Source organism: Patiria miniata, unplaced genomic scaffold (genome assembly GCF_015706575.1).
Source record: "Patiria miniata isolate m_02_andy unplaced genomic scaffold, ASM1570657v1 HiC_scaffold_12, whole genome shotgun sequence".
Taxonomy (NCBI): domain Eukaryota; kingdom Metazoa; phylum Echinodermata; class Asteroidea; order Valvatida; family Asterinidae; genus Patiria; species Patiria miniata.
This window is the reverse complement of record NW_024037050.1, coordinates 1,738,828-1,752,433: the sequence shown is the minus strand read 5'-3', so window position 1 is coordinate 1,752,433 and position 13,606 is coordinate 1,738,828. Positions and strand designations below refer to the sequence as shown.

The 13,606-nt window shown below is 39.7% G+C and overlaps 1 protein-coding gene across 4 annotated transcripts in view; it reads right to left on the bottom strand.

Moving 5' to 3' along the window:
- LOC119744878 (low-density lipoprotein receptor-related protein 12-like) overlaps nucleotides 1-9,764 on the bottom strand; it is a 30,009-nt gene extending 20,245 nt beyond the window's left edge. For 2 of the 4 annotated variants that reach the window (XR_005273599.1, XM_038221066.1), the window contains exons 1-2: nucleotides 9,650-9,752; nucleotides 5,060-5,135 (exon numbers count right to left, since the gene is read on the bottom strand). Coding sequence is in view for 2 of the 4 variants with exons in the window: in XM_038221066.1 (XP_038076994.1) it covers nucleotides 5,060-5,135; nucleotides 9,650-9,655 (82 nt within the window). In the remaining 2 variants the exon portion in view is untranslated. Of the gene's footprint in view, nucleotides 1-5,059; nucleotides 5,136-9,649 lie in introns of all 4 variants that reach the window. The other 2 variants (XR_005273601.1, XM_038221079.1) reach the window with 2 other exon arrangements.
- Between the last annotated feature and the right edge of the window lie 3,842 nt (nucleotides 9,765-13,606).

Genomic DNA, 13,606 nt, shown 5'->3' with positions numbered 1-13,606 from the left:
CAAATGCGAAAGGCTTCTTAGGATTGTCAAAAACAATCCACAAACCAAATTTGAAGTTCACATGTAAAGTATTTCTCAAGTTATCGCGCTGACAAGATTTCTATTGTTTTAGCCACTGTGAACTTGACCTTTGGCCTTTTGGCCCCAAATGCGAAAGGCTTCTTAGGATTACCAAGAACAATCCACAAACCAAATTTGAAGTTCATATGTTAAGTATTTCTCAAGTTATCGCGCTGACAAGATTTGTCCGGACACACACACCCACACACCCACCCACACACACACACACCACACACCCACCCACCCACCCACCCACCCACCCACCCACGGAAGGACAAGGCGGAAACAGTATGCCCCTTCGGCTTCGCCGCGGGGCATAAAAATATGTAGCACCAAAAAAATAATGACTGGAAAGCCAATTTCATAAGCAACTTTTGGATGAAAAAATAATTAATTGGTCAATCCGTTAATTAACCCTAACTCCCTAGGCCTTTTTGCTAGGATGTAGCCTCAATCCTGCAAAATCCTCCAATTGGCCTCATGGAAAAATAGCATATAACCTCAATCCTGCAAATTCCTCCGTTATTTCTTGAATATGGTCCATGGGGGGATGACCACTGCCTGAATCCTGCAAAATCCTCCAGCTATGTCTGTCAATAGGCTGAGGCAGAGGCAGTGACATCCTGGAGCAGTGCGGAGGATGTTAAGTATAATCAAGGACTAGATTTATGCACGACTGAGCATAAACAACACAAGGTCCGGCCCAAGACCTTGACACAGTGCGTACTCCGAAATCAGCAACGCACTTTTGCCATGTAACCTCAATCCTGCAAATTCCTCCAATTTGCAAAAAGGATTTTGGAGGATTCAGGGCGGTTAGGGTTAAAAAAATATCACCATTCAAACACAATGACCCTAAAACCTGTCTCGTCCCAAAAATGCGATTTCAACAATCGTCGACACAATTGTCTTCAAACATCACCAGCGATGAAATCTTAGTTTAAACGTTAACAATATGCAACTACATGTAAGTCCTTTTAAAGGCCTGTCTTTTAAAAAAGTAGATTTTATAAATCATATTGTTTGCCTAACCAGGGTTGTTAATCAAAAAATTGTGTGCTACAGTTGGTGACAGTTGTTGAAACAAGTATTCTGTGTCATTTTCTTTGTTGTTCCAAACAGTCAAAACACACAATAAATTGATTTTTTGGACGAGACAGGTTTTAGGGTCATTGCGTTTAAATGGTCGTATTCTTTGAACGGATTGAACAATTTCAGTAATTTTTTCATCTAAAAGTAGCTTTTGAAATTGGCTTTCCATTCATTATTATTTTTGGTGCTTCATATTTTTTAAATATGAAATACATTTTTTGGTGTTTGGGTTCCGCTTTTTTTTACTCACCGTGTACTGGAATAGTGTACATGTACATGTACATGGTTGTACTGTACGTACATGTACCACTACAATGTACAGCATGTATGAACATGAACATAATTTTTAAAAATCCCTCCCATCCCTATTACAGAAAAAAAAAGGTAATTTCATTTTTTTTATGCAAGGCAACAGAAAATGTATCCATGATGGGTACAGAAATGTATGCTGCCTGAATTTCCCCCTGAAAATGCACTTTTGGAATTTTTAAGGAAATTTGTACGATCTTAACGAGTTCAATTTTTCGGAAAATCTGAATCATTCCAAGCAAAAGGTCATGAACAGAATAGACCAACAATGGCCTTGTATATTGGAGCATTGTACATGTCGATGTGGGTGAAATGTACCAACAATACAACAGGAAGTAAATTTATCTCGGAAAATATTTTGATTCTCAGTACAAAAAATATTAGTTCCTAACCACATTTTCATAATCTTTTCAAAGTGAAACAAAGAAATTGACTGGAGCGGGGTTTGAACCTGTGACCTCTGAATTGCCGTTCCGGTGGTCTACCATATGAACTATCAAGCCGTATATAATGGCAGTTCCCGATTCGTCAATATCTTTGTTCAATAAAGTACAATTTAATCGACCATCATCCCACACACTTTTTCTGGCTATAACAAATTTAGAGTAAAAAAAAACACAGATTCTTATTGTACACGTACATGTACGTAATAGGAAACAAAACTTTCTTTTCCTTAGCTTCATCAGCTTTGCTATGGTAAGTTGTGCAAAGGACAATGTGTGTCATACAATGTACTTGGTACGGCAAAGCACCCTGACTTTATTCACACTCATACTATGCTTGTACTGTATTTGTGCTAGACACACCTCCTATTGACAATAGCACCACCCCCTACAATGCTGTGACATGCAGTGGTAGGCAGTTTCTGTGGCTTTGTTATGTTAAACTGGTTGAAGTTCAAGTTTTGGGAAACGGCCTATTTCACATACGTTTTGACTATGTTGGCTATTTTCCGGGTGGCAGTAAATCTATAAATTTACATGCACACGTACATGTACATGTATGTATTGCACAGTGATAACTGATATTTTTAACAAACTTACAAAACATGTATTTGTTGCACAGTAAGCATGCTTATTGCTAGGCTAAGTAAAACAGACACAAAGTTAGACTGTTAGACAGTTCCACGAATTCAGTAGTCGTGTGACATCTAATGCTGTGTAATGGAGCTCTGTGTATGTATGCAGTACTGTCAATTTGTAGCGCCTGTGGAAAAGAACCAATTATAGCATGATCCACTTGCTTCGCCATGTACATGTACATGTACATGTACATACATGTATGTATGCCATGCTTGGAGGTGATTGATGCCTGCAGCACCTTTTTGTACCAGTTACCTGTTTTGTCTGTTGATAGAATTTGACCAGTCACTCACAGTGTTTACACAAATGTGATCTGACTGTTTTTTAGTATCCTGGAAGCATTTTTTGGCTGTCTGTGACCGATCAAACATTTGAAGGGTGAACTGATCATTGTGTGTCAGCTATTCCGTTTAAATTTTTAATTTGGTTACCAAAATTCCAGTTCAATTAACCCTCTTGTTGTAATTGGTTTAGATACATGGGGGGGAGGAAACATGAAAAAAATCCACAAAATAATTGGCAGAAAGTTTGAGGGTCACCGAGGGCTATGAGTATCTGTCCTTTGTACCTGAGGAATTTATCTGGGGATTGTTAAAAATCCTGAAATTAGGACAAATCGTGACAAAATTCAGAGCCACAAATCAGGAAATATCAGGAAAAAAAGCTTGACAAATCTCACCCTGCCTTCTAGTCGATGCAACACAGTTTTTTTTTTTAGCTCCATGGGGTATTGAAAAATTGGAAATTTTGAAGACAACAGTAGGAGGAACTATAATGGTGACAATGAAGCCTTCCTTTTTGAAGACACAAGAAGTGACAAAAAATTCTTGAGCCATAAACCTCAGAAATTCCATGCATGAAACTCTCAAAACTCAAAAAGAAATGGGATGAAGACCAGACAAAAGCTACATGTACTCAGTTAAAAAAGTCAAGACCAATGTTCTGAAAGGAGAGCAAATTATTGGGAACTTGAAACATCTGTTGTCAGTAATTTGGCATCAATTACCTAAATGTCACAGATTATTAAAGGGAATGTACATCATTGGCTTTTGCTGTAATTTTCAGAAATGAACTATTTGAGGGGTTAGTATAATATATCAAATATTGTTACACTGACAAGTTTGAAGTTTTGTGTTCGAAAATGCTGGAAAAACCAAGAAAATGTTCAAGTAGTCTGGTTCTCTGACTCCACTTAAGATGAAATGAATCATTTACAGACGCCGGAAACTTGTAAGGTAAGGAAACCAGTCTAGCTGGCCTGCACCTGTTCATGAACATGTAATCAATAGCAAACAAAATTTGGATTGAAAAAAAATGGTAAATTTGGAGCAGTAGTTGAAAAATAGTTAGGTTTTCCCAACGGTGGTCGGACGACCACCATTGGAAATTTATACAAAATACCACTTTTCTTGAAAATGACTTCACACCAGGTGCCATAATTTTACAGGATGCTTTAGACTGTCATTTACCAACATCCTAGTAAGCTATTTCGTAAAAATTTGGTAGTTTTGTTTTCCAATGTTTGCAAATGTTGTATATTCCCTTTAACCCTAACCCCCTAAGAGTTCATTTGGAGTACAGTACCACATACTACAAAGTACTACAAAAATTATGTATGCAGGTACCCAAATACTAGAAAGTACTATGAGTGCTGTGCTCACTTATATGCTAAAGTACTGCATACTACAGTTTACTACTAGTAGTATTTTTAAATACACATGTACATGTATGTACTGGTACAGGTACATGTGTACACAAGCTTTTAGAGTGACTGAAATTGTTATCAAAAGAGAATCACTGCTTAACCCTAACCACCCAAACTACATCAAAATCCCCCCCCCCCCCCCCCCCCCATTTTGGTGGATTTTGGGGGACTTGGTCCAGAAGGCCTGGCGTGACTAAATATTGATGGAGTATGATGGACTTGGGCCTAATGGCCTGAAGCAGTGCTAGGGGTATCCGATTGATTTTGCCTAGCTTCCTGTGCTATTGGCATAAAAGCCATGTGTAGCAAGTCCATGAATGTCAACCAGTGTGTCAGTGGTGGATTCCATTATGTCATATACAGTTTTGTATTGGATGCACAGTGATTGATGGATTTTGATAGACTTGGTCCAGTTCCTAGTAAAAGACGCTAGGGAGTTAGGATTAATGTACCGGTACATGTATGACAAATAACATATATTTGCAGGCCTAAAAATAACCAGAAAAAAACAAACATTAACTAGTTCGCGCCGGGATTATTTTGACATCGACTGGACCCAGGCACATGAAAGTTTTTCACGAACCTCGATGTCAGACGGGTTCAGGCCGTCATCTGTGGGTAGCACACCCAGATATTTCCGGCCTCGCTCGCTGCGAGCCGGTCGCTGACAGATATTTCCAGCCTCACTCATTGTGTGTTGATCCGTCATCCGTTCTGAATACCGCCAAACCTTTGCCTGTATGTATACACGTCATCCGACATGAACTGGTTAATATCCAAACACTTTAAAAGTATTTAAAACAGATTTTACCTGAAAATATTCTCCAACATGTAAAATTTCGGTCTATGCCGCAAGTACATCCGTGCTGCGTTTCCTTCATTCTTGTCTGCAAGGGAAAGAACAAACAAAAAGTACATACATGATTAACAAATTAATATACATCATATATAGCTTACATATCTTTTAACCAGTTCACGCAGGGACTATTTTGACAAGAACGGAACGAGGCGCGGGATTACTTTCACTAGACCTCATGCCAGGCGGGTTGAAGCCATCACCCTCAGGAAGCACACTCATGATATTTCTGGCCTCGATCGCTGCGAGTGCGAGCGGGGTGCTGATGTATGTATTTCCGGCCTCACTCCCTGCGTGTTTATCCGTCATCTGTTCCAAATACTGCAAACCATTGCGTGTATACACGTCGTCCGGCGAGAACTGGTTAAGAACCAAACTAAAGAAATTTCCTTTAATCACATGGTGCAACCGCAAACACCGCAAACTTATTTTGGGCATCTCCAACCCTTTAAAAAAAGCTTTTCATTTTGGGTGGCTTTTCCACACAAATAGATCCACCCTGCAAGTACATCATGTACAATGTATACATGCAGGACACTGTCCGAAACTTGTACATGTACAGCCGCATTTTCATCACGTCTTCTAGATTGGCCCCTGCACGGCGCGGCGGGAACCAGTCGTGGCTGCATTGAGCTAGGTTTACGAACGTGATTATAGTCACCGTGAAGTAGTTACATCGCAAAGCGAAGTTATAAAAATAAGGGAGGTTTCTTTTTTTTTTAAATAGCTAATGTAAATAAGAAAACAAATAAATACAAGCATTTTTTGTTGGAAAAGGGTTGTTGAGAGGTATTTTGTGAAGACAAAAAAGACAAGAAGCTTTTATTTGTATTTATTTAATCATTATTAATTTTTTTTTTTTTGGAATTGCCGCTAAAATTTTTAAGTGTCGCAGCCTAAATTTTTTTTAGGGTTGCAGCCTAAAAATAAGGTCGGTCGGGTAACCAGAAGCAGAAGTATTTTTTTTTGGCCCAATCCAGAGGTCTTCTTATGGACAAAAAGGATGTAGAAGCCGTCCTCCCCACAGGATCTAGGATGCGAAATGAAACAGCCGTCAATCTGTCCAAGCAACAACCATAATCATGTGCGTCACTAGCTCTACTGAGTGGAGCGTTGAACTACGGTACCCTCCGTACTAAGGCTCCACCGATTTGGCATTCTTTGGTGACAGGTACACAGTATGCATTTTGTGCATACCCTCGCGAGGACAAAAGGCCCCAAAAAATACTGGTAAAGAGCATACAAATGAGAAAGATAGATCCACACATTCATGACATTCCATAAGACCCCTTAAATTGTTCCAAACAACCGGTAATTTAAAAAAAAAAAAAATATTCTGAACTTACTGCTCACAATTAAATGTGTCTGCCGAATTGTGCAGTCCACTTCACTGACATGACTGAAATCGATCATCTAGCGCATGTGTGACGTCACTATTGAAGAAAATCCAAAGTCTCACTTAATCAACGACTGTTTTGTATACTGATATGAGCTCGGCGCCAAAAGCCCATACTGTCAGATGGCGTGGGACACTACGACTACATGAAACAGCCGTTGATTAAGCGCGACTTGTTTTTCTTCAATAGTGACGTCACACACGCGCTCGATGATCGATTTCAGTCATGTCAGTGAAATGGACTGCACAACTCGGCAGACACATTTAATTGTGAGCGGTAAGTTCAGAATATTTTGTTCTTTTTTCAAAATTACCGGTTGTTTGGAACAATTTAAGGGGTCTTATGGAATGTCATGAATGTGGTGGATCTATCCAGGGTTACTGTCTTTCTCATTTGTATTCTCTAATTTACCAGTTTTTTTTGGCCTTTTGTCCTCGCGAGGGAATGCACAAAATGGTAATACTTATCTTTAGGACACCTCTATTTTTATGAGTTCTGTTCAAAACTGACTTTTGCAGATGACTGTCCAGTACCAAAGTGACTTTTGCAGGCTAAAGCAGTCTTTTTTTCTCAGATAAACTCATGTTAGTTATAATTTTGAAAGCACTTTCAAAGAAAATGTGACTTTTCTACCTTATTTTGCAGTTTGCCATCTTGCTTTTTTAATATATTTTCTGTTTGTCATCATCGTCTTTAACCCCTCATAAATCAAATCCCTGCCCTCTTTCTACAAAATTAAACCTGCTGATATTCAAGAAGGTGTCATTGCCAACTGTTCAAAATCAAATGTGTCAAGAAATATCAGAATGTCACTCTCGAGTGTCATTTAGTCAGCTGTTTTGGTGAGTCTTTTAACCTTATATAGGAACGGGGTCCTAAAGGTAAGGATTACCCACAAAATGCATACCGGGCGTGTACATGTCACCAAAGTATGCCAAATCGGTGGAGCGTTTAGTACGGAGGGTACCGTAGTTCAACCCTCCACTCAGTAGAGCTCATGCGTCACATGAAGCAGACGGGTAGCTCGGAGGGTTCCAACAATTTGGCACGCAAGTGACCCTGGGTACTTGTCCAATTAACGTTAAAATCTGATTTCTACAGGTTCGTATGGGTCTTCATTTTTGGCAAATTTCTTCCAAATGACACATCCTGAACGCACGTGAAGGCAAATATATAGACTTCTAAGTAAGTACTCAACCTGCATACGAAACGATGTACCGCAGATCAATTTCGCTAGGTTCGAAATGATACAAGAGCGTGGCGTTGTATCGTGTATACAACGCTTTTCCTAGTTCCGGATCGGTTCAATCAGTTCCGGATCGATCAAAAACTGATTCGCGCGAAAAAAAAAAATCACGCGAGAAAATCTATTTTTCGGCCAGAACCACCCAGAAACAAACACATTTTCTGATAAAGTATTATTTAATTTTCCAAAAAGTTCATTCAAGAGAATTCCAGCAAATTTTCAAAAGAGAATTAGGCCTAACGTAAATAATTTTGAAACTTTTGTCTGCAGCGCAACGGCATGAACTCCGCACAGACCGAGAACCTTGCGGCACAGAAGTACGTCACACAAAATTGATTAACGCGCATGTAGTTGGGTCGTATGTGCACGCGCGATCCGGAACTAGGCAAAAGCATACGGTCATTCGTTGGCGAATTTTCAAATATTAGAGACGTTACAACTTATTTGATTGAACAAACATTCGATGGAAGAGTTTATACGATTGTAGTGATTGAAAAAAATATTCGAAACTACACGGTACAAGAGATATACCGAGGAGAAAATTTATCATCGATTCGCAGCTCCCCTGATTTTCTTTAAACCGTCCAAACATGTCGGAGTGCGAGTCGGAAATCTGGCCAAAATTCTTTTTCTAAAGATTTTATCGAAAAGATCTGTGGGTATCAAGAAGCTTACATTTTCCTTTTCAAAATGCACTCCGGCAGAATTTTTTTTATTGGAGACTAATCAAAAAGAGGTAGGTGTTTATTTGAAGCGATCCGGAACTAGGAAAAATCCGGAACTAGGAAAACGACTGTCATGACTGTAGCATGCACTAGCTGGAGTTACCCAGCCCTGAGTTTTATCATTGGGTTGTCATCTAGGGCTGGAGCGAGTTTTTCTCGTAACTTGTAGTATAGGCAAAAAATTTTGGAAAATGTTCAATTTTGTCCCCGTTACACATTAATTGCAACTGCAACTCACCCCAAACTTGCCTGGAATAACCATTACACAGGTCCTTGAAGTAAAAAACGATCCACGATGAAGATTCAGCCTACAATTGCAGTGAAAACAGGAGGAATAGGCCTAACCGCTAACCTGACAACCTTTCAGGCATGGCCAGGACGGCAATTGGTTTGTGCACACAAAAAATTGTGTACAATGAATGGCGGTCGATTAACAGGCACAGAGAGCGATCGCTGTCAACTACTCGTTTTGCCGGCTGCGCTGGCTGTAGGCGCATGACGTCACGCGGAAGCGTAACACCCGATGACTGTTTCATGCACTATTGGTTGCGGTTCCAGTACCAAAGCTGTGATGCGAGTGGTAAACCTTATATTAGTGCATGAAACAGTCATCGGGTGTTACGCTTTCGCGTGACGTCATGCGCCAACAGCCAGCGCAGCCGGCAAAAACGAGTAGTTGACAGCGATCGCTCTCTGTGCCTGTTAATCGACCGCCATTCATTGTACACAATTTTTTTTTGTGCACAAACCAATTGCGGTCCTGGCCATGCCTGAAAGGTTGTCAGGTTAGCGGTTTATTCCTCCTGTTTTCACTGCAATTGTAGGCTGAATCTTCATCGTGGATCGTTTTTTACTTCAACATGTTCAAGGACCTGTGTAAATGTAATGGTTATTCCAGGCAAGTTTGGGGTGAGTTGCAGTTACAATTAGTGTGTAACGGGGACAAAATTGAACATTTTCCAAAAATATTTGCCTTTACTACAAGTTACGAGAAAAACTTGCTCCAGCCCTAGATGACAACCCAATGATAAAACTCAGGGCTGGTTAACTCCAGCTAAGCATGCACTATGTCTATGCAGTAGCACTTGCACTTTATGTTGCAGGGCATTTTGGTTGTGAGAAAAAAAATATTTCCCTGTTAATGATCAATTCACACTAAATGGCCGTGAACAATTACCTTCATCTTTACCAAAGGCGCCTCTTTTATTACCTGCAGATTGGTCGTTTATCTTGACACAAAGTGAACATTTCTTTCCTTCGAAGCCGAGTTCCGTCATCCGTCAGCAGTCAACACAAACTTCGTAATTTGTACAGTCATAGCAGCTTATGTCGATACTACAAATACATCGAAACAGCTTTTCTTTTCAGTATTTTTTAGGAATCGAATAAAGTGCGTGGTACATAACATGTACAAGCACGTACAAACAAGTAGGTTTCATGGTCCAAAAGAATCGATACTAAAATGAATCGATCAACGACAAGTCTGGCTCCTGCCTCATCGTCTCAAATCCAATGTGCACATTGTGTATTTCGTACGTATTATGTATTACGCCAACGTTGTATGATGACGTAAATAATAGGTCACAAGACTTTTTTTCACTGTGACACTGCGCTGCACCATGGCTGAAAATGGGTCCTAGCCCTATGGCTGAACCAACTTGTTATGACTGTGCAATTAATTAACAACCTGCTAATAAAGTCAGGTGGAATATGGTCGGAATCGTGACCACACCAAACTTGGCAGATAGATTCTGATAGTCCTAAAAAAGATATTATAGAAGGGGTGAAATCTGAATTCTTTTGGGAAGGGTGCCTTAATTTGCATAAATCGTTAATACCTGCTGTGTAAGTTAATAATATATTTCCCATATTTAGGTATATATTTTTATTTAAATATTTTTTTATAAGTACATGTATATTTTGGGGATTCTACTTAAATATCCTGATTAAATAGCATTTTCTGAAGCATATCAGAGACTTGATGAATATGAGGACATAATAAAGATTTTTTTAAATGGTTACCATTAGGCCTGACCCTAAAGTTGCGCGCATTTCCTCAGATATCTTGAAGTATGGTCTACTCTTGCCAAAACCTCAGCATTGTTCAGCTTCGAATTCACAAAGTTGCTTCCTGGCAAAGTAACCCTAACAAAAATAAATGGGAAATCATTGGAAAATTATTACATTTTGATATTAAGCCCAGAAAAAGAGAGGGGAAAATGAGGTGTCCATAAATTGAGATAAAACTTAAGCTGAGGGTTGCCTGGGGGACTTGATCAAGTTCAAGAGATTATTGTTGTTTAAAATAATTGTGTCTAAGTCAAAACGTTTTTTCCCCATATTTTTTCGGGAATTTCCTTGAACTTGTTCAAGTCTCCCCGTTAGGCAACCCTTCACCTATTTTGAGCCCAATTTACGGACCCTCGTCCCCCCCCCCCCCACCATCCCTGTTTTCTGGGCTAAATAGCACGATGTTATCATGTTCACATGAGTTTCCATAGATTTTTAATAGGATAAATTTGCCAGTAAGCAACTTAGCGAATTTTAAGCTCTCCGAAATACTAAGGTTTGGCAAGACTACTTGATGATATCGGAGACATGTGCGCAACTTTAGGGTATAACAGTAACCGTTTTCAATCGTTACTATGTCCTTAAATAATTATCCAGTCACTTGCTTTAGAAAATGTTATTGAAGTAACGATGTGTAAGTAGAATCACCAAAATATACTTTTCAAAAAATATATATATACCCACATTATTTTAAGAACAATTACACGGTAGGTATTTACGATTTATGCGAAGTAGGAACCCTTCATAAAAGAGTTTCACGTGTCACCCCTTCTAATATAGAGCTATGGGGCTTTGGACCAGTTGGTCATGATCTTGTCAACAATTGGGTCGTAGCCACCTGATCGTAATCGCCTCATATCACCATCTACACGAAGAAACACAAAATAGCACATCACCCCCTACACGTTCGAAAAATATTACCATTTAAACGAAACTGGAAAAAAAATTCTTCCGTGTATATAAGGCCAAAAAAAATAGTCGGTCTCTGGTCAGACCGAAGTTCCGGAATTGATGCGGCGATGCGGTGTTTTTTTTTGGGGGGGGGGGGTGGCTGGGTTTTTTTTTCAAGCTTGTATTGTACAGACAAGGTGGGTACTATTTTGTTTTTTTTGTGTCCTCATTATACATTGATGTCCTTCATAATTTGCCTTGGTGCCCTTTATCATTTGCCTTGGTGCAATTTCCCCATTCCTTGGTGCTCCTTGGTACACAAATTTGAGGAGGCGCGGCAATAGAGGGCGCTGTTGTAGCTTCCGTGTTAATTTGAAGAAGAAGAAAAAAGGTTGACGCGCATGATTAAAATCGACGCGTGCGCTGACCAGAGACCGAGTATTTTTTTGTTTTTTGGCCTAAATGGAGGTATATATTTTGTTCTTTTCGAACGTTACAAAGACTTTCATTTCACTGGTTTGCTAAAATGATTTAAAGAATGATTGACGTAACGAGGGGTGGGGATCGATGGGGGCACATGCCCCCCCCCCCCCCCCCCAAGTCGGCGTCCCAGGGTGGCCCCGTTTAAAATTTGGAATTACGTGTAACCGCGTACCCTATCAAATTGCGGGTACCGGAGGTACATACAAACACAAACCTCACACCCCAAATTCAAATCACTTGTCTAAATACCTATATAACTTGAAAGTGACGTGTATATCCTGTTATTACAGTTGACCTATGACCATAAAATCGTCAAACAAAACAAGCAATATAGGCCTAGTGTTTTAAACGCGAAAAATACAATCCGAAAGAAAGCCAACTTTCATGGAACCAAAAGCAACACATTCGTTGTGCAGAGAAAGAAGTACCTGATTCATTCAATTGAAATTTCAGTTCGTCTCACTATAGTTTGCAAGGGAAATATCACCCGTACACTTTTGTTAACTGTCAAAAAAAGGGCGCGAGAAACAAAAACGTGGTCTTGCACATGGCCGACAAACCTGCACAACGGTCACTTTAATTTTCGTTCAGCTTTAATTTTCTTTCAACAGAGGGCGCGCCACACAAATAGTGGTCACCACCACAAAGCATTTTTGTCACCACGGATAAAAAAATGCTTGACTGAAATCAACGTCTATCAATTGTATTGAATTTAAAACCTAGGACTGCGAAAATATCCAAAATTCCGTCAACGGTTTTGTACTACTGAAAACATGTAAGACTGAGATTTCTGCCTGAAATGACATCACAGTTTGCTCATGAATTACATTAGTGTAAGGAACTGTACTGCGATGTGCGAGCCTTGGGTTGGTGATTATAGTTGCTCGTCACCATGTGTGGAGAATTTCTTCTTCTTGAGACTGACCAGTATAAATGACACTCTCTCCACTTAGAATTCCTTCTACTTCAGCACTTGGTTTAATTAATGGGAGTCTCCATACTCCCATAAATATGAAGGAAATAACAAGCCCCCAATGCCAGGTATTAAGAACAGCTCCTCTGCTTCTATTTAATTTTTGTGTAGACATTTCGAGCATGGGTTGGCAGGCCTTAGGGCTACAGTGTTTTAGTACACTTTTGTTTACCCTGGCCGGTTTGGAATGTTTTATTGTTTTTGTTTTCTGTCCCTCTATCTCCTCTCCCCTGTCAAACTGTCCATCCTCCCTCCCCTCCCCCCCCCCCCTCTCCCCGACCCATTCCTACTCGCATTCTTCAGTCTTGTCTGGTCATACTTTTCAATTTCCAATGTTTGTTTACTTTTTAATTCATATTTGCTTTGTCATTGTACTTTTGTTCATTTGTTGGCCGAATAAATAATAATAATAATAATAATAATAATAGTGCAGTGGTCACTGTTTTTGAATATCCGAGCAACATCCTGCTTCCAGCTCAAGATTGCTGTGCGCGCAATGCATGCAATGTATGAATAATAGGGGCGTCCTCTGGGACTCAGTGGTTCCCCACATTAGCATAAGATCCAAAAAGGCACCAAAATACATGAACCTTGTAAATACGGCAAAACGGAAAATTGAAAATCACATTAAATGGGATACAAAGGTGGATTTTGAAGGATTGCATTAAAAAAACACATTGCATGAACCCTTAAGGCGGGGTCAGAGGGCAATGGTTG